Here is a 19251-nt window from a genome sequence, read left to right on the forward strand (position 1 = left end):
GAGAAGGGGAAGAACAAGTGAAGCAGTGGCTCTGATTAAATGTTGTAAAGTAATTTAAAGTAAAATAGATTTTTTCGTTGCATAACAGACCGGGATAAACAGTATTTAGCAGAGAGGAGTAGGTCAGTTCTTTTTATAGAGCAGTACATAAAAAGAAATAGAAAATAAAGTTAATAGATCAAACTAAAATAATAGTAAATGAAATTAAACTATCCATATCCTACTGACCCCTGTTGGTCATGTAAATAACTGCAGTTGTAAGTGGCTGATACATATTAAGTAAGGTTGACTTATGAAATGGGCAGAATTGGCCCCCTGTAGACGATATGCAGACACGTTATTAACATTATTAACCTTCCTATCGTTTTAATTGATTAACTCTCTGGTGGGAGGGAACAGCATTAGGTTAGGGTTAGATTTAGGAGTAGGTGTACGTTTTATGTTGAGGTTATGTTGGGTTTAGGTTTAGGGTTGGATTTAATGGGCAGCCGTGGGCTGGAGGTTAGGGAACCTGCCCTGTGACCGGAAGGTTGCCAGTTTGATCCCCAGCGCTGAAAGTCCATGACTGAGGTGTCCTTGAGCAAGACACCTGACCCCCAATTACTCCCCGGGTGCCGTGGATAGGGCTGCCCACCGCTCCGGGCAAGTGTGCTCACTGCCCCCTAGTGTGTGTGTTCACTAGTGTGTATGTGGTGTTTTAGTTCACAGACGGGTTAAATGTGGAGGTGAAATTTCCCCGTTTGTGGGATTAAAAAGTGGAAATCAATAGAATCTTCCGCGCTCAAGTTCAGATGCATTTAATACATATTTAGTTGAATGTTACTTAAAGACAGACTGAGCATCTACAAACCATGAAAAGTGGAGCATCAAAAGAAAGTTTTACCAGAGTGAAAGCAAAGTAGTGTGTCAGCATCGTCCCACTGTGTATCTAGAAAAGTAAAGCTCGAGCTTTTTTCCTCTTTCCTTTAATGAAAACTATGAAGCCGCTGTGTTATAACGTGCATAACGTGGCTTGCTAATGTAAACAGGGATGTCCCTGAAAGAGATCATCTCGATTCCCCCCACCCCCTTTGGCCCGGAGAACACGACGTCCGTTATTTCCCTAAACGGTCTAAGAAAGGTGTGGAGTGATGAGCTGCAGGCTGTAACTGAACCCATGAAGCGCGTCTACATGACCGGTGTTTCTGATAAATTGGCCAGTGATTGTAACTGTCTGTGTCTGTAGGAGCTGAGGTCGTGGGAGGAGGAGTTAACGCGGGCTGCCCTGCAACAGAAGTATCAGCAGGAGGCGCTGCGGCGACGTGAGCAGGAGCTGGCAGAGCGCGAGATCCACATCCTGGAGCGCGAGCTTAACGTCATCATCCAGCAGCTTTACCGCGAAAAACCTCGCACGGAGCAACGCCACGGCATGTTCCGCCGCAGCCGCATCAAACTCCGGCCCGGAGACCGCATCAGCCTGCCCTCCGGTACGGCACCTCACCGAGTTTTACAAATTCTTTATCTTTAATATAAGCTGTCCATCAAATGTTCAGACATTAGCCCCCTCCCAAGAAATGCTTTACTTTTATAGCATAGCTAATTAGACCGCTGCAGTAGTCTTAAGACCGTGTGCGGTAGTTTATAGACAGCTGCAGTAGTCTTAAGACCGTGTGTGGTAGTGTTTTAGACAGCTGCAGTAGTCTTAAGACCGTGTGTGGTAGTGTTTTAGACAGCTGCAGTAGTCTTAAGACCGTGTGCGGTAGTTTTTAGACAGCTGCAGTAGTCTTAAGACCGTGTGCTGTAGTTTTTAGACAGCTGCAGTAGTCTTAAGACCGTGTGCGGTAGTTTATAGACAGCTGCAGTAGTCTTAAGACCGTGTGCGGTAGTTTATAGACAGCTGCAGTAGTCTTAAGACCGTGTGCGGTAGTTTATAGACAGCTGCAGTAGTCTTAAGACCGTGTGCGGTAGTTTATAGACAGCTGCAGTAGTCTTAAGACCGTGTGCGGTAGTTTATAGACAGCTGCAGTAGTCTTAAGACCGTGTGCGGTAGTTTATAGACAGCTGCAGTAGTCTTAAGACCGTGTGCGGTAGCTTTTAGACAGCTGCAGTAGTCTTAAGACCGTGTGCGGTAGCTTTTAGACAGCTGCAGTAGTCTTAAGACCGTGTGTGGTAGTGTTTTAGACAGCTGCAGTAGTCTTAAGACCGTGTGCGGTAGTTTTTAGACAGCTGCAGTAGTCTTAAGACCGTGTGCGGTAGTTTTTAGACAGCTGCAGTAGTCTTAAGACCGTGTGCGATAGTTTTTAGACAGCTGCAGTAGTCTTAAGACCGTGTGCGGTAGCTTTTAGACAGCTGCAGTAGTCTTAAGACCGTGTGCGGTAGTTTTTAGATGGCTGTAACAATCTTCAGAATGTGTGCAGTAGTCTTTAGACGGCTGTAACAGTCTTCAGACCGTGTGCGGTAGACTTTAGACGGCTGTAACAGTCTTCAGACTGTGCGGTAGTCTTTAGACGGCTGTAACAGTCTTTAGACTGTGTGCGGTAGTCTTTAGATGGCTGTAACAGTCTTCAGACTGTGTGCGGTAGTCTTTAGACGGCTGTAACAGTCTTCAGACCGTGTGCGGTAGACTTTAGACGGCTGTAACAGTCTTCAGACTGTGTGGTAGTCTTTAGACGGCTGTAACAGTCTTCAGACCATGTGTGGTAGTCTTTAGATGGCTGTAACAGTCTTCAGACCGTGTGCGGTAGACTTTAGACGGCTGTAACAGTCTTCAGACTGTGCGGTAGTCTTTAGACGGCTGTAACAGTCTTCAGACTGTGTGTGGTAGTCTTTAGACGGTGGTAACAGTCTTCAGACTGTGTGCGGTAGTCTTTAGACGGCTGTAACAGTCTTCAGACTGTGTGCGGTAGTCTTTAGATGATCTTTCTGTTTTCTTCGCTGCCCTAAACAGTTTAGATCCTCTGACTGAAGCGTGAGATGCAGCTCTGCACTGCCCTCTGGTGGAGTATAGGGTTCAAACAGCTCCCTGTGAGAATGTAAAGTTACAGACGAGCTTATTTGCATGTCAACAATCCTAATTTACTATTCAGTTTTTTTAACTCTCATGACTTTACATGTCATTCGCTGTCAGATTGAAACCTCATACCCCCAAAAAAGCAAAAAGGAATTTTGGACTGTTTTTATTGGTTCCTTCATCGTGGACCGTTGACACACTGTAAAGGGCGTATTTTAATATTTTTGTACAGTCTTATGCAAAACGTTGAGCACCTCCAGTACATGGCCTCTCCAGAGAACACACTTAAACATGACACTGGTCTGCAAATAAATATAACATATTGGGAAAAGAACAAAACATAAAATATGAATGTGGCACTGGCCATGTTTCATGTTTTTTATTGTTTCCCCAGTGATTTAAATTGAACAAATAAATAGTAATTGTGCATTAAAATGTGCCAACGTGTGTTCTTGGTGAGGATCTGCTGATTGAAAGTCAACAACATTGAATTTGACCAGGGATGCATAAACTTTTGCACATGACTGTATTTAGTTAAGTGATACTTTTTTAATCCCACAAACGGGAAAATTCCACCTCCTCATTTAACCCGTCCGTGAAGTGAAACACCACATACACACTAGTGAATACACACACTAGGGGGCAGTGAGCACACTTGCCCGGAGTGGTGGGCAGCCCTATCCACGGCGCCCGGGGAGCAATTGGTGGTTAGGTGTCTTGCTCAAGGACACGTCAATCATGGACTGTCAGCCGAGGGGATCGAACCGGCGACCTTCTGGTCACAGGGCCAGTTCCCTGACCTCCAGCCCACGACTGCCCAATTTTATTAATTAAAATAAAAAATATATATTTTGCCCAAAATTATTAATGCAACATTCAGTCGTTTAGTAACTGATAATAACACATTGTTGTGTGTGTGTCTGTGTGTGTCTGTGTGTGTGTCTGTGTGTGTGTCTGTGTGTGTTTGTGTGTGTGTCTGTGTCAGATTTTCAGCATAAGATCACGGTGCAGGCCTCTCCGTCTCTGGACCGAAGGCGGAGTGTGTTGGGCAGCTCCAGCCCCCCAGCCAGCCCCTCTGTACTGCCCCGCCTCCGAGCCATACAGCGTAAGCCTTCAGCAGCTTTAAAGTGAACATGGGAAAAACCTCGCACCTCTGAAACTGTAACTTTACAAGAGAAGGAAAACTTTAATGTGCAATAATGTAAAAACATTTTATTCCACCTGGTTTTTCTCACTCTGTGTCCTCAGTGACCCCGGCGGATAGTCAGGGCTGGAGCCGGAACGCTGCGTTCCAGCTGGATGAAGAGGAGGAGAGGAAGAGTTCCCGTAAAAAAGGCCGAATCCGGGGGTCAGGAACGCACAGAGAGCACAGCGCTGATGAGAGGTGTGTGTGTGTGTGTTTGTGCGTGTGTGTTTGTGCGTGTGTGTGTGTGTGTGTGTGTGTGTGTGTGTGTGTGTGTGTGACAAACAGTTCTGTCCCCGTTCTGATTACCAAGGTTAAAAAGATTAGACAATTCTTATTACGTGTAAATATTACACGCATTACATATATACACTGTATTGCCAAAAGTATTCGGTCGGCACGATGCAGTCAGACAAGTACCGGTCTTTGTAGTTCTACAGTTACAGACTGTAGTCCATCTGTTTCTCTGATACTCTGTTACCCTGTTCTTCAGTGGTCAGGACCCCCATGGACCCTCACAGTGCAGGTACTGTTTGGGTGGTGGGTCATTCTCAGCACTGCAGTGACACTGACGTGGTGGTGGTGTGTTAGTGTGTGTTGCGCTGGTTCGAGTGGATCAGACACAGCAGTGCTGCTGGAGTACCTGCTCTGTGGGGGTGAGTGGCTGGTCAGTGTGTGTATATAAATATATGTGATCAGCCTCGTCCCACTCAAAGGCCAGGCTACAGTGAATTGTGCGGACAGCTGAAGGGCAGAGTGGTCATCAACCGCTCTCAGTTCAAGAGCTGCATGACACTAGTGTCAGTGAACAGGCCGAGAAACCGTGGATCCCCGGGAAGTGTTCTGGAACTCTCTTCAGGAAAACGTTAATCAAACTGCTTCATAAAAACCACAACCAGCAGCTTCCTCAGTTACATTGATTCTGTTACATTGTGCACACTTTAATATTATTATTATTATTATTATTATTTATTATTATCATTATTATTGTTATTCTCTGTCTCTCCCCCTTCAGTTTGATTAGTCCTAATCAGGGCAGCGTTCCAGCATCCAGCAGGCAGCGGTCCTGCAGCGCTCCAAACCTGCGCCGTTCACCCAGACACAGTCCGGCGGTGCCCGGCGTGCCCAGCTTGCCCGAGACCGGTAAGAACCAGCACTACACAGACGCTTCACAGCCTGGCATGACTGCATCCTGAGCAGCGCCGTTGTTTCTTTTATTTACCTTTTATTTTTTATTTCCACGATGCGTGGAAATCAAATTTTTTCTTCTGATAATTTTGTGACCGCGTCTAACTCTGAAGGATGGGATCATCCAGTGGGGTTTATGGTGTGGCCCACCCCCAAGGGTTCGAGCCACTAGGAGGCCTCATGAGCAGTTATGAGAAGCTATGAGTAGCCGCACACAGAAAAATGCCGTTGTGTTGTGGCTGATCCTCATCATGAGGCTCTCCACGTCCACCTCACTTTCTCCTCCAACTGAGCTTTCAGGTTTTTCAGCAGTGAGCTGATGTTCCTGTGAATGTACATTTGAATCGAAGCTCCAGATATTCAGCAGATGTGTCTGATCTGTAGTGAGACCTGGTACTCCAGCAGAGTGGAGGACGGCCGTTAACAAAGCCACATATGAACACCAGCCTGAGTTAAAGAAAAGAAAGGAAGTTGTTGTCCATGTAGGCGGTTATCTGAGTCGTCAGAGGTAAGATAACCCCCAACTGCTCCCCGGGCGCTGTGGATTGGGCTGCCCACCACTCCGGGCAAGTGTGCTCACTGCCCCCTAGTGTGTGTGTTCACTAGTGTGTATGTAAGATGGCCCAGAGGACACGAATGAAGTAGAGGGGGTTGAGTAACAGGTGGACTATATCCTGCAACTGTTACCCTACAAAGTCCAGTCCCATTTCTTTTCTTTACCCCTACACCTTGTTTTCAGGTGTGAAGCGGCAGTGGTTGAGATCTTCCCTCTAATAAAAGAGCATCTCTTCATTAACAGCTACTAGCGCCGCTCTGTAGGCGACCCTGCCCGTCTGCAGGGACAGCAGAGGAGGGGAAAGTTCAGCTCCTCACTGCTGGGCTTTAGTTACATTTAGGGATCAGACGCCTTCAAAGAGGGGGGCAGTTATTTATTATCACCCCCCCTAATTCTTCAGTGATATGAAGCTGAAGTCAGAGATTCTCCAGATTCTTCTTTGAATTTTCCCGTTCCACCTTAAACGGTGCAGCAGTTCTGACCTCTGTGGTACCAGAATGTAACTGCGGGTAGGGCAGAGGACAGGGCTGGGTGGTAGGGATGAGGGGTGAACAGGGCAGAGGGCAGGGCTGGGTGGAAGGGATGAGGGGTGAAAAGGGCAGGGCTGGGCGGTAGGGATGAGGGGTGAACAGGGCAGAGGGCAGGGCTGGGTGGTAGGGATGAGGGGTGAACAGGGCAGAGGGCAGGGCTGGGTGGTAGGGATGAGGGGTAAAAAGGGCAGGGCTGGGCGGTAGGGACGAGGGGTGAACAGGGCAGAGGGCAGGGCTGGGTGGTAGGGATGAGGGGTGAACAGGGCAGAGGGCAGGGCTGGGTGGAAGGGATGAGGGGTGAAAAGGGCAGGGCTGGGCGGTAGGGATGAGGGGTGAACAGGGCAGAGGGCAGGGCTGGGTGGTAGGGATGAGGGGTGAACAGGGCAGAGGGCAGGGCTGGGTGGTAGGGATGAGGGGTGAAAAGGGCAGGGCTGGGCGGTAGGGACGAGGGGTGAACAGGGCAGAGGGCAGGGCTGGGTGGTAGGGATGAGGGGTGAACAGGGCAGAGGGCAGGGCTGGGTGGTAGGGATGAGGGGTGAACAGGGCAGAGGGCAGGGCTGGGTGGTAGGGATGAGGGGTGAACAGGGCAGGGCTGGGTGGTAGGGACGAGGGGTGAACAGGGCAGGGCTGGGTGGTAGGGATGAGGGGTGAACAGGGCAGGGCTGGGCGGTAGGGACGAGGGGTGAACAGGGCAGAGGGCAGGGCTGGGTGGTAGGGATGAGGAGTGAACAGGGCAGAGGGCAGGGCTGGGTGGTAGGGATGAGGGGTGAACAGGGCTGAGTGGTAGGGACGAGGGGTGAACAGGGCAGAGGGCAGGGCTGAGTGGTAGGAACGAGGGGTGAAAAGGGCAGGGCTGGGCGGTAGGGACGAGGGGTGAACAGGGCAGAGGGCAGGGCTGAGTGGTAGGGACGAGGGGTGAACAGGGCAGAGGGCAGGGCTGAGTGGTAGGGACGAGGGGTGAACAGGGCAGGGCTGAGTGGTAGGGATGAGGGGTGAACAGGGCAGAGGGCAGGGCTGAGTGGTAGGGACGAGGGGTGAAAAGGAATTGGGCCATAGTGGGTGTTTCCAATGAAGAGGCCAGTGAGTGTAGATACAGTGTGTGTTTAATTATATAGCTCATCACAGAGTCAGTTACATTTACATTGAGTTAAAACCAGTGAAACCCTAGCAGCCCTTGTGTGAGTCCTGCTGCAGGAATACAGTCATTCGGATTGGGAAGGGAGGAGAGCAGGTTTCCTTCTCTGCTGTTGCTTAGTGACGCGCCGGCCAATCGGGGATCTGTGGACGGAAACATACTGTTCCACTAAGGACGATGTGTGGTGCGTCTGGCAGGTACAGCAGGTCGAGTTGAAGGCACGTTCCAGTGTTTTTCGTCTGATCTCTGTGTGCTGCGTCAGTGCTGTATGATCCATTACCACGCTGAAAGAAATACCCACTGGGTTTTAATGTGTTTTGAGTCTGTGGGTTTTCTGCTCTTTCCTAGTGAAGTCAGTCTGTATTAATCAACCACACACTACAGATACAGCAGATAGATGTAGGAAAATGAAGGAATTCTGTAGTGAATGGACCTCCCATCGTCTACCGCTGAAGCGTCAAACAGAAGCATGGGCACCGGGCACTGCCTCTAACGGGGCAGTCTGGAAGAGATGATGCAACACTCAGAAATACTGCACATAGGCACACATACGAATACATTTATACACAGAAACGTGTAACCACACACACTGAGTGTTCAATTGTGAACTATACTTATGACCTCGTTTCTGCGCTCACTGTCCACTTTATCAGCTCCACTGACCGTATAGCTGCTCTCTGTAGTTCTACAGTTACAGACTGTAGTCCATCTGTTTCTCTGATACTCTGTTACCCTGTTCTTCAGTGGTCAGGACCCCCATGGACCCTCACAGAGCAGGTACTGTTTGGGTGGTGGGTCATTCTCAGCACTGCAGTAACACTGACGTGGTGGTGGTGTGTTAGTGTGTGTTGCACTACTGTGTCTGTTCCACTCAGACGAGCACAACACGCACTAACACACCACCACATCAGGGTTAAAGGGGGTAACAAAGTATCAGAGAAACAGATGGAATGCAGTCTGTAACTGTAGAACTACAGAGTGGAACTAAACGGTCAGTGGAGCGAATTTATATATATATCTAAAATAATATAATATAATTTCCTGACAAAGTCTCTCTCTCTCTCTGTGTCTCTCTCTCTCTCTCTCTCTCTCTCTCTCTGTGTCTCTCTCTCTCTCTCTCTCTCTCTCTCTCTCTCTCTCTGTCTCTCTAGAAAATGAGGACTGCTGCTGTCCTTCCGAGCCCCCGGACTCTCCCAACCAGTCATATCTCTGCCTCCCCTTCCACAGGGAGGGCTCCATTTCCGACAGTTACGGCTCTGAAAGTGCTGTGATTGGCCAGGGCCTTGACTCCTCCCCCAGTTATTCGAGGCGGAGCCCCAGCGGGGGTCGGCGGTCAGACGTGCTGATGCTGGGCTGTGGCGCGGTGCTGGCGGCCGTGGGGCTCGGCTTCAACCTGCTGGACTTGGGCAGGCTGGAGGAGGGTGCCCGCCCCAAATGGGAGGGGCTTTTCCAGAGAGTGGGCGGTGGCCAGAGGCGGAGCTCCAGCCCCCCAACTCGGAAGTTATTCAAAAGGGACAGCCCCCTGCGGCCCCCGCCGCTGCCTCCCTCCCTCACGCTCCTCTCTCTGTCCTCCGTTTCGGACTGCAACTCGACCCGCTCTCTCCTTCGCTCTGACAGCGAGGAGCTGCTGGTGCTCCGCCCCCCCTCGCCCCTTCCGCTGATGCCCCGCCCACTCTCCCCTCCCACACTGGCTCTGTTGCGGCCGCCGCCCCCCAACCCGCCGCCCCCAAACCCCCTCGTCAACACGCATCTCGAGAGCTTTAAGCGAAACCCTCGCCAGTCGCTCACACCAACACACGTGCCCGCCGCGCCCAGCGCCACCCGCAGGCTGCACCGCACGCCCTCCGACGGAGCCATAAAGAAGGGCGGCACAACAAACAACAACACCACCACGCAGCACAGCGCTCAGCCAACGCCAGTGAGAACCACACAGGAGCCCACAGGTCAGCTGGTTATGGTGTATTGTATGAGAGGTTCCAGCGTATGTAGATTCAGCACTGAGCACTTCATTTAGGGAATTTACAGCCATTAAGTACAACATATTAATTTTTCAGCATCAGGAAGAAAGAGGAACATATATTTAACAGAAAATCCCTCAGAAGCCTCAGCAGCTGCATCTCCTCTCAGCTGTCCAGTCAGCGAGTCTCTCTCTCCCATCATTCCAGCTTCCCTTCTTCTCAGGAGCCTCACTTTCAGCTCCTCAGAGAACCTGCAGACACGCCTCCAAAGCTCAGTCTGAGGTCTGAAGTCAGATCTGAGGTCTGGACTCTGGGGTGGTCAGTCCATCGTTCAGCTTCTTTGTTTGATGTGTCCGTCTCCTTTTCTCAGTGAGGTTCTTCTTGATCAGCTACACGTCCTTTCAGACCCACAGCGCTGAGTGGTCTTCTCACAGTGGAAGGATGGACAGAAACACCTGTGGATGTTTTCAGATCTGAAGCAGCTTGATCTTCTCCTCTCTCTCAGAGATCAAAGCTTTCAGTGCTGTTTATCTGATGGGGGCAGTTCTGGGGTCGACCAGCTCTTCCAGGTGGTTGTTAGGAGCCCTGATGTCTTTGTAGCTTTTGATCTTTTGTTGTTGTTTTGGAATCATTGTTTTTTCACTTATTTTCTTTTGTCTTGTGCAAGTAGATGATCTTATATTTAATCTTGGAAATCTCTCCTGAAAATCAGTGACTTAATGGCTGAAATGAAATAAATGAAGGGGCTTCTGACTTGAACACCATGTAGGTTTACAGTTACTGCTGTGTGTTTCTGATGAAGGGGCCTGTAACTGTAAGCACAAGGTAGGTTGATCTAATAGACTAGCACTGCTGTGTGTGTGTGTGTGTGTGTGTGTGTGTGTGTGTGTGTGTGTGTGTGTGTGTGTGTGTGGTTTTTTTTCATAACAGATGCCATATGTGTCCCTAATTATTACAGTGACACAGATTTAGTGGTATAAATGTATAATAATAGAGTATATAATATAAGAGTATAAAAACATGTTTAATAAGTTGAAAATTGCTTCTAAATATTGGATTCCTCAAATTAGCTTTAATAACAGCTTAATAATGTAATGTATATTCAGTTAAATGCTCCAGGTAGTAAAGTGTTTTTGAATCTGTGAAAGTTTGACCCTAATATGTAGCTATTCATGAGTGAGGTTTTATTGATTAATGTATTGATAACTGGTAGTTTACTAAAAGACTAATGTAGTCAATCGTGAGAGCTCCAGATATGATATACTAACATGGTGTAATGTGATGTATTGATATCATAATCAAGGGACAAAACAACGCAGTGTGTCATAGTGAGGACCGAGTAATATAACTACCATGTTCTCTTGTTGCTAGAGTGTTAGCTTGGAGCTGATATACAGCGCTGTGTGAATGTTTAACCAGCTGACCTCAGCAGTGAGTTTATCACAATATACATTAGAATAAAGTCGTATTCATAATTCAGATAAACAGAAAAACAATAAACAGTAACGAGAATTTCTCGGGTCCATATTTTTCCTGGACACCTTCACAGCCGCCACAGAGACTCGTTAATATCATCAATTACATCATGAGCTCAATTTACTGAGCACTGATTGGTCAAACCAGGAGCTGCTTTTTAACTACATATAATACTGGACTTCCTCGAGGAGCGGCTTGGAGATGGGTCAACACACACACTGACGTCCAGAACATCACTGTTTATTATTTATTTATTTATATATATAAAATCACTAATATTTATTTTTATATTAATATTTAACGCTTTTCTCAGCAAATAAACACAAACTACACAAATAGATTTTGAAAATGAGTCTTGGTGCCTCCGTGTTTCACACAGCACTGTATTAGCTTGTTATACACTAGTTATACAGCCATTGAAAGCCGCGCACTGCGGGCAGTTCAGTGCTTCGTTCCACCCTTAATATAATCGTTTTTCTCTGGATGTGTTTAACGCAGTGAGTCCGTGGACAGTGAGAGATGACCCCTCTGAAGTTCCTCGTCTTCCTGACCCAAACCTCGTCTTCCCGCCCACGCCACGCCGCCGCTGCCAACCGGAACGTCCCAAAACTCTGGACTTCTTAGCCAGGCCACGCCCCTCTCCCCGAGCCCGCTGCGACAGCCAATGGGGAGACTCTCCGGCTCGCACGTCCAGCACCGAAACCCCGCCCACCGTGGAGTTCAGTGGGGGCGCGGCAGTCCCGCCCACCCCTATGGAGCAGCCGACCCCATGCTCTCCCTGGGTGAACGACAGTCTTCTGGACCAATCAGACGAAGGCCAGTGCAGGGACGGAACCAGGCCGCTTAAATTAGAGCCCATTCTGCCCAGAGACTCGCCTTATAGAATGAGACCCGGATTCTGGTCCTGACTTTGGTCCACGGGTGGAATTTAAAGCGATAGTTTGGCAAAAAATCGAGTTTTGATCCTCAGTCATCCAAGACGTGTTTGCTCCTTTAGGTCTGCAGTGAAGCTGCGAGGCTAACGAGGCTAACGAGGCTGACAAGTAATGCAAATCCATAAAAATGTGTGAAAATATGTTGAATAGATCAAAGCACTACAGTGTGACCGGAAGGTCGCCGGTCCGATCCCTAGAGCTGACAGTCCATGACTGAGGTGCCCTTGAGCAAGACGCCTAACACCCAACTGCTCCCCGGGCGCCATGGATAGGGCTGCCCACTGCTCCGGGCAAGTGTGCTCACTGCCCCCTAGTGTGTGTGTTCACTAGAGTGTATGTGGTGTTTCACTGCACGGACGGGTTAAATGAGGAGGTGGAATTTCCCGTTTGTGGGATTGAAAAAGTCTCACTTACTAATTAGCTTCCATTACATGCTAGCTCCGTTAGCCTTGCAGCTCTGGTGGTCAAACGAAAGGGGCAAACTTCAGACACCAAACGTGGTTGATGGACTTTTTGGGGAAGTGGGGCAAATTGGGAACATTGGATTTTTAACCAAGCTGTCGTTTTAATCCAACTTGCTGCATCGTTCATTACCGACCGGACCTCTTATCACAGCCCAGTGTTGCAAAACAGAAGACGGAAGGTTCTCAGTGCTCCAGCTAAGCCTAGAATATGGCAGAAATCAGACGGGCTCATGACCGTCACCTGACGCAGCGTTTTAACCCTTAGAAGTTCACCGACGGTAACGAGCGCGCTGTAACTTTAATGTTGGCCATTTTTACCTCATAGCTCACTGAAACAAATGGAACTGTGCAGATTCCAAGCGTTCGGTCCAGACCGCCTGACTGTATGTTAGTACATGAGAAGATATTTTATTTTGATTTGAGCTTAATAAGAAGTTAATATTGTTGGGGGGTTTTTTTGGGGGGGGGGGGACAAAAACCATCCTTTACATTTTTGCTATTTCGGCATTTGTCGTCATTGGAATAAACGGGAAAAGAGTCAGAAGTGCAGATTCCCACCTGTCCATGCAGAATGTACCTGTGATTAAATAAGGATGTACTCACGGTTGGTGATCCGTACTGTGCCAGAGCGTCTGAACCCCCTCAAAGTCCAGTTTGTTTGACTGGTGTGATTGCTGACCGCGCCACCAGTTTATTTTACAGTATGCGGGTTTATAACGGGTCCGTTATAGTTAACAGAACATCACTGCGCTGGACAGTATGTTTATGCAAATCTACGCGGTAACACCAGTGACACGACTCCTGTGACATGACAACAACTTTCATTATATATTCTATAATATTAGTTTTTTCTTTGTGTCACATAATTAATGTGTTTGATAGTCATGTAAAGATTATTGCAGATTAAATTGGAGAAAAATGTGCTTTTTACCTCAAAATATGGCCTCAGCCTTCACACATGACTGAGGACGAGCTCTTCTGTGGTGACTGGAATTCTATATGATTCATTTAAAAAACAATTTTGCTAAATTGAGGCTCAGTAACGTGTTTTATTTTAAAATATAAGTGAACTGTAACCTGAACATGTTTTTTTCCGGTGTAATATATCTGTAAATGCTAGGGAGATTTCTGTAGAATGACCCGTCTATATCATAGATTCATCTGTAAGGCGTGTGAAAGGGCCGAGTGTCGTATCTTGTTGACGTAAGCGTGCTCAGGAACGTTAAGCGCGATGCGGTGGGGGGTTGGGGTTGGGGGGGGGGGGGGGGGGCAGTCATGCTCAGGCACGGTACCAGGCATCCAGGCCAAGTGTGAGTGCTCCTTAAATTGCAGAGCAAAACGACAGTAATGACTCCAGACTTCTAAGGGTTAAAGAGAAGTGACCGCTGTCTGGCGTTATGTCCATCTTCAGTGGTCAGGAAGATCCTGAGAGTAGACCAGCTCCTCATTTCACACACATGAGGACCAAACCACTAGTGCTGCAGGCCTTAGTCTTCTTCCTTAAAGCGATAGTTTGGCCAGAAATGAAGCCCCCAGGTTTCCTTCCCTTAAAGCGACTGTGCCGGTAACGCAAGGCTGCTTCTTTAGTCTTAGCAGTGGAGCTAATGTAGCCAGCAAGGCTAACAGCAGTGGCAGTTTAGCATTAGCATGGTGCTAACTTTTAAGTAATCTCTAGTTCAGTAGCCAGGCCGCTGTCCAGGGAATCGGCCTTGTTCTAGGGTGTCTTGCTGTCAACGCGTTCCCGCCGTAGATACTCACTCCTACATGCCGCGCTGTCTGGTGTTCTCTATGGGAGGCGATACGTCTGCGCGTCCGCCATGTTGGAGAGGTCAAGCCCACTTGTCGACAGGTTCACTGGCACTGAGAGGCGAAGAGTCTCGGGATTAAATCAGCCACGACTTCCTTACTACTTACTCCACCCATCTTCACCAATTTCGTTCTGTTCTAATCCTCAGACACAGATTAATCCAGGCCGGATCTGCTCTCCGTAGCTTTGTTTGCTTTAATAACTGATGGTGATAATTAGCGGGAAAGTATTCAGTCCGCACCTGATGTGAGTTTAACGCTCTGGTAAAAAACACAATCAGCAAATCCATCAATGTGTGAATCACTTCTGATCTTCATACACAGAAGGACGAAGCTACGTTGGCTTCCTATTCGCCGGCTGTTCGAGTATTCCCGTTCCACCTTAAAATGGTGCAGCAGTCGCTTTCTGGTGCCTGAAGCTGCACCATTTAAGGTGGAATGGGCAAATGCAAACAAGAAGCTGGCTGATACACCATTTAAGGTGGAACAGGAAAATTTGAGTAAGAAGCTGGCTGAGGCACCATTTAAGGTGGACCTGGAAAATTCTAACAAGAAGCTGGCAAATATGAACCTAACCAGGTTCCGATCTATTATAAATATCACGGATTAAGGAATGTAAGGACTATTAAATAAAATCAGCTTAATATAAAACCGGAGGAAAAACAATTTCATCAACAGGTTCATGTGCATCTCACCAACCACACGACCATATCTGCACATAAACACCACACAAACGATAAACACCACACAGACATGAGCGTGGATCACTGCGTTCCCTCCGTTATATAATCCTATCCCGCTTCCTGGGAGCGATATTCCTGAAATAGTGTAATTCTGGACAGTATCCCTCTTAAACTGCCGCTCTGTAACGGCACTGAATGCAGTCCAGCAGCGATCTTGACCTCCCTAAAATGGCGGCGCGAAAAGCTGTGCGTTATCTCCCTGCCCCTTCACCTGGACGTAAAGTCTTCATTTACAGGTGCTTTTCACACCTGTAAACAGAAAACACTACCCACAGCGAGTTTTGGTCTAACAGGACTCTTCGTCGCAGTTTACCATCATTATCAGTTTTCTACTGACTGAAATGTTCATATCAGCCTGTTAGCTACTTAATTAGTAGCAACGTTAAAATAGATTTTAAAATGGATTTTAACGTTGGCCACTAACTACCCACAAAATATCCCATGCTATACGTTATATAGCATAGAAGTGCGTTGGAACTCTCTGTTGTATTTCACAAGTCCTGCACTTTATTTATTCATTTTCTGGAAGCATTACATTACCTGCTAACAGGCTAATAGCTAACAGGCTAACTAGGCTCCTCCTTCTTCGTAGACACCTTCGTGAAAGGTTGACCGAATGTCTGATCCGTTGTCCGTTGGCTGTATTTTAACTGTGAATTACTTGGGTGATCGATGGTTAGCTTGACGCTAGCGATGCTAACGGGATTAGCATGTGTGCTAGCAGAGCTAATGCTTATTTGCGTTAAACGCTGCTGTGTGACCGACACACGGCTGGTTCTGGTCTCAGTGCAGACAAAATCACTGTTTTCAGTTTTTGACATAATGTTAAAAAGCCTGTGGCAAAGAATGAATGGACCAAAAGAGACGACCCAGGATGACCAGGAAAGACGTCCGGTTCCATTGACTTGCGTTAAAAGTGAAGTCGTTTTTTTTCCTTCTCCTGTAAAGTTGCCGTTTTGGAGATACGAGGTTTTGTTCCGACAGATTTTGATATAACACACCGTATAATAATACCGTAATCCATATCCACTACATAAGGAACCAGTGAGAGAATCGAGACACAGCCTCGCTTGCGTGGTTTAAGGTGAAGTAGCTGGTCGACTACATTTGCAGTAAGCAGGAAAACTGGGTGAACTTGATTTTTTGGCTAAACTGTCTCTTTAAGCGCTGTTATAAATTCCCTATGCATCACAATTACACTATAAGCTACTGACTGACAGAGGATGTAACCTCAGAATTGTCTCTTTCTCTGTTATTTGAATTGAATCGTCTGGATTGGAGTGAACGCTTTGATCCTGCGTCTTATATCGAGCTCATTTATGTATGTTTTCCCTCTATAAGCACTGGTGCTGCACAGTATTGTTCTCTGTATATACACCGCACTGCATGTAGTGGATCTGCTACAGCACCGCTCAAACGTTTGGACCCAGTTTAAAGACATTTTGATCTTGGGGCTTAAGCTTAAATGGTTGAGATTTGCTCCCAAAACCAGTTTAAACGCTGAAGTTGATACCTGTGTATCACCTGTGTATAATCTAAAATACTACAGCAATTAGCTCCGCCCACAAACAAATCTGATTGGCTGAAAAGCGTTCTATCCAATACCGTCATTTTTTTTCCCCCTACTGTCATTCTGCTGACCACTGGTTGCTAAGCAACATCAACATTCGCTTTACTCTAAGCTGCTGGTGCCAGAGCTGGTTTATGAGGAGCCTGGCCGCTTCTTATTTCTCTCGTTATATCAAAAACAGGCCTGCTGAACAGCAGGGGGCGCCTGCGAGGGACTCCTCAGTGAATGGGAGTGAATGGAGCTCAACGGCTAAAAACGAGAAGTTGAAATAGTTTCTAATCACTGAACCAGAACGTTCCTTTAGTTTTAGACAGCAGGAGGACGAGTTTCACTAAAACAGCAGAGAAAACTCACCTGTGTGTTTCCTTTATTCTACAGTAAACGGGTTTCAGGCAGCAGGAGGCGGGGCTTTACTGCTAGAGCGGGATGATTGACGGGCGAGCGGAGCAGCTCATTGGCTGTCATGAACGTACAGGAGGCAGTGGTTTAAACTCCTATAACTCAAGATTAAAAGCTCTTAAATATCACAGCGCTGTTAAAATGTTTTATGCTGAGCAGGAAATGAAGGAATTCTATTACAGTAAAATGTTTCAGCGTTTATAAACTATGATTTTGCTCAAAGGCTCCATATCAACCCATTCATTTTGGACTCGCTCGGGAGCGCCCCCTAGTGTTTGAGAAACCCAGACGACACTGCAGAGAGTGGGAATTGTCCTTTCTGCAGGTTCTACTTTTTTTGGTGGAAGAAATTAAAAACATGCAGTTCTGTATCTAAAACGACGTTACAGGCTGGATTGATTTTCACGTTTTCGTCACTTCGTTAGAACTCTGGTATTGAAGCGATAGAACTCTGGAGCTGAATGAAATCGACTGCGACCGAATCACAGCCGTGGTGATGTTTACCACAGCGCGCAGTGGTTCTCTGAAGGTTCTCTACCAAAGAAAATGGTTCTATATTGAACCGGAAACACTCAAAGAACCATTTCCATAAAGGGTTCTTTGCAGGCTGAAATCGTTCTTCAGACTGATGGACATTGTGGTGTATATGGTTCTATATACAACCTTGACATTGTAACAATAGAAGAACCATTTTTGATGATATTTAGATATCATCTACAGCACGTTCTCAATCAGTCTGAAGAACCCATTGATCCTAATGATGCAAAGATCAGGCAAAGTGATCATGTTGCTATACAGAACCATTTTCTTTACTAAAGAACTTGTGAAGAACCTTGGTGATATATAGCACCATCTACAGCATGTTCTCCATCGGTCTGAAGAACCCTTTAATGATGCAGAAAGCCCTTTGGGTTCTTTGAGTGATCATGTTGCTATACAGAACCATTTTCTTTACTAAGGAACCCTTGAAGAACCTTGTTTTAGAGTGTAATGTTGTAGATTGCAAAAAAATAGGTAAAAACCTTTAATGACTCGGTGTGTCCAAACTTTTGACTGCTGCTGTACACGTCCGCCCTGAAACTGTCCCCTGAAATCAGCCGCCTGGGTGCGGGCGGTTTGCAGCGAAACTGACCCACACCTGACCCTTTAGAGTTTGGACTTTATTTGTACTGTATCCATGGGCAGGATTGTGCATATTTCAAAGTGCATTTTTTGTCAGCCTCATGAATGTAAAGCTGATTTTTTAAATATTAGTGTCCTTTTTTGGGGAAGGTGTTAGGAGATGTTCCGTTTTGGCCGCAGTCGCATGAACGTAGCACTGAAGTTTGTTTTTATTCGTTCACGTTGTGACTGGAGCCACTTCACTGGCATTGTTTTGACTGAATAAAGTAAGAAAGCTGGCTGCCTTACAATGTGGAGTTAACTAAAACTCCTATAGTGAATTAACAGAACAGTAAAAGGAGAACTCTGCCAAATTTTCAAAATTTCTCCATAACTCAGACTGTGAGGTGTAAACAGAGAGATCCAGAGGGTTTGGTGTGAAGTGGTCCAGACGTCTTTACAGTGGTGGTGATGGGAACCAGGCGTCTCCATGACTACAACACAGATATAGACACTTTATTTACCATCCAGAACCACCAGAGAACCTACACGAGTCTTCTGAGCTTATATGGAATGTTGATGATGGAAAACAGTGGAAAATCTGGAATAATGAGTTTTCTTTGGGGACTATTTTGCCGCACAGCGCCCTGCATGTCTCCCTCCACCATGAATGGAGTTGAAGTTCTCTAAACTCTCATAAAACAGCGTCTCAGTCATCAGGCAGTGAATTCAGAACCAGTTCATGTAGGAACTTTCTGTAGGAGCTTTTAGAGGGACGTCTGGTTCCCATCACCACCACTGGGAGCAGCTTTTAGAGGGACGTCTGGTTCCTATCACCACCACTGTGAGGAGCTTTTAGAGGGACGTCTGGTTCCCATCACCACCACTGTGAACAGTTTACATCTTAACCATTTAATTATGAAAATTTTGAAAAATTGTTGGAATTGAACTCATTTGAAGGCGAATGAATTGAGAATGTCAAGGCAGCCGGGTAAGTTAACTTGCTTTACGTGAAATCATCACATTATTTTTACAGTGTTACAGAACGTCGATCACTCCACACGCGTTTTTATAACACTAGTGCGCTGGTGGTGTTTTACACCTGGGCACTCCATGTGTTTGGTATCTGGATTGTATCCTGATGAGATTGTAGCCTCATGCGTTCAGGCTTGTCAGTCAGAGTCGTCTCCAGTTAGCTATAGATTAATGTGTGGGGCT

The 19251-nt window shown here is 47.0% G+C and overlaps 1 protein-coding gene across 1 annotated transcript in view; it reads left to right on the top strand.

Moving 5' to 3' along the window:
* The window catches only part of map3k9 (mitogen-activated protein kinase kinase kinase 9), a 37785-nt gene extending 25563 nt beyond the window's left edge, over positions 1-12222 (top strand). The window contains exons 6-11 of the mRNA XM_017720133.2: positions 1226-1466; positions 3975-4094; positions 4238-4373; positions 5188-5315; positions 8733-9524; positions 11514-12222. Coding sequence (XP_017575622.1) covers positions 1226-1466; positions 3975-4094; positions 4238-4373; positions 5188-5315; positions 8733-9524; positions 11514-11923 — 1827 coding nt within the window. The 3' untranslated portion in view covers positions 11924-12222. The remainder of the gene's footprint in view (positions 1-1225; positions 1467-3974; positions 4095-4237; positions 4374-5187; positions 5316-8732; positions 9525-11513) is intronic.
* The last annotated feature ends 7029 nt before the right edge of the window (positions 12223-19251 follow it).

This window comes from Pygocentrus nattereri, chromosome 5 (assembly GCF_015220715.1).
Source record: "Pygocentrus nattereri isolate fPygNat1 chromosome 5, fPygNat1.pri, whole genome shotgun sequence".
NCBI classification, from domain to species: Eukaryota; Metazoa; Chordata; class Actinopteri; order Characiformes; family Serrasalmidae; genus Pygocentrus; species Pygocentrus nattereri.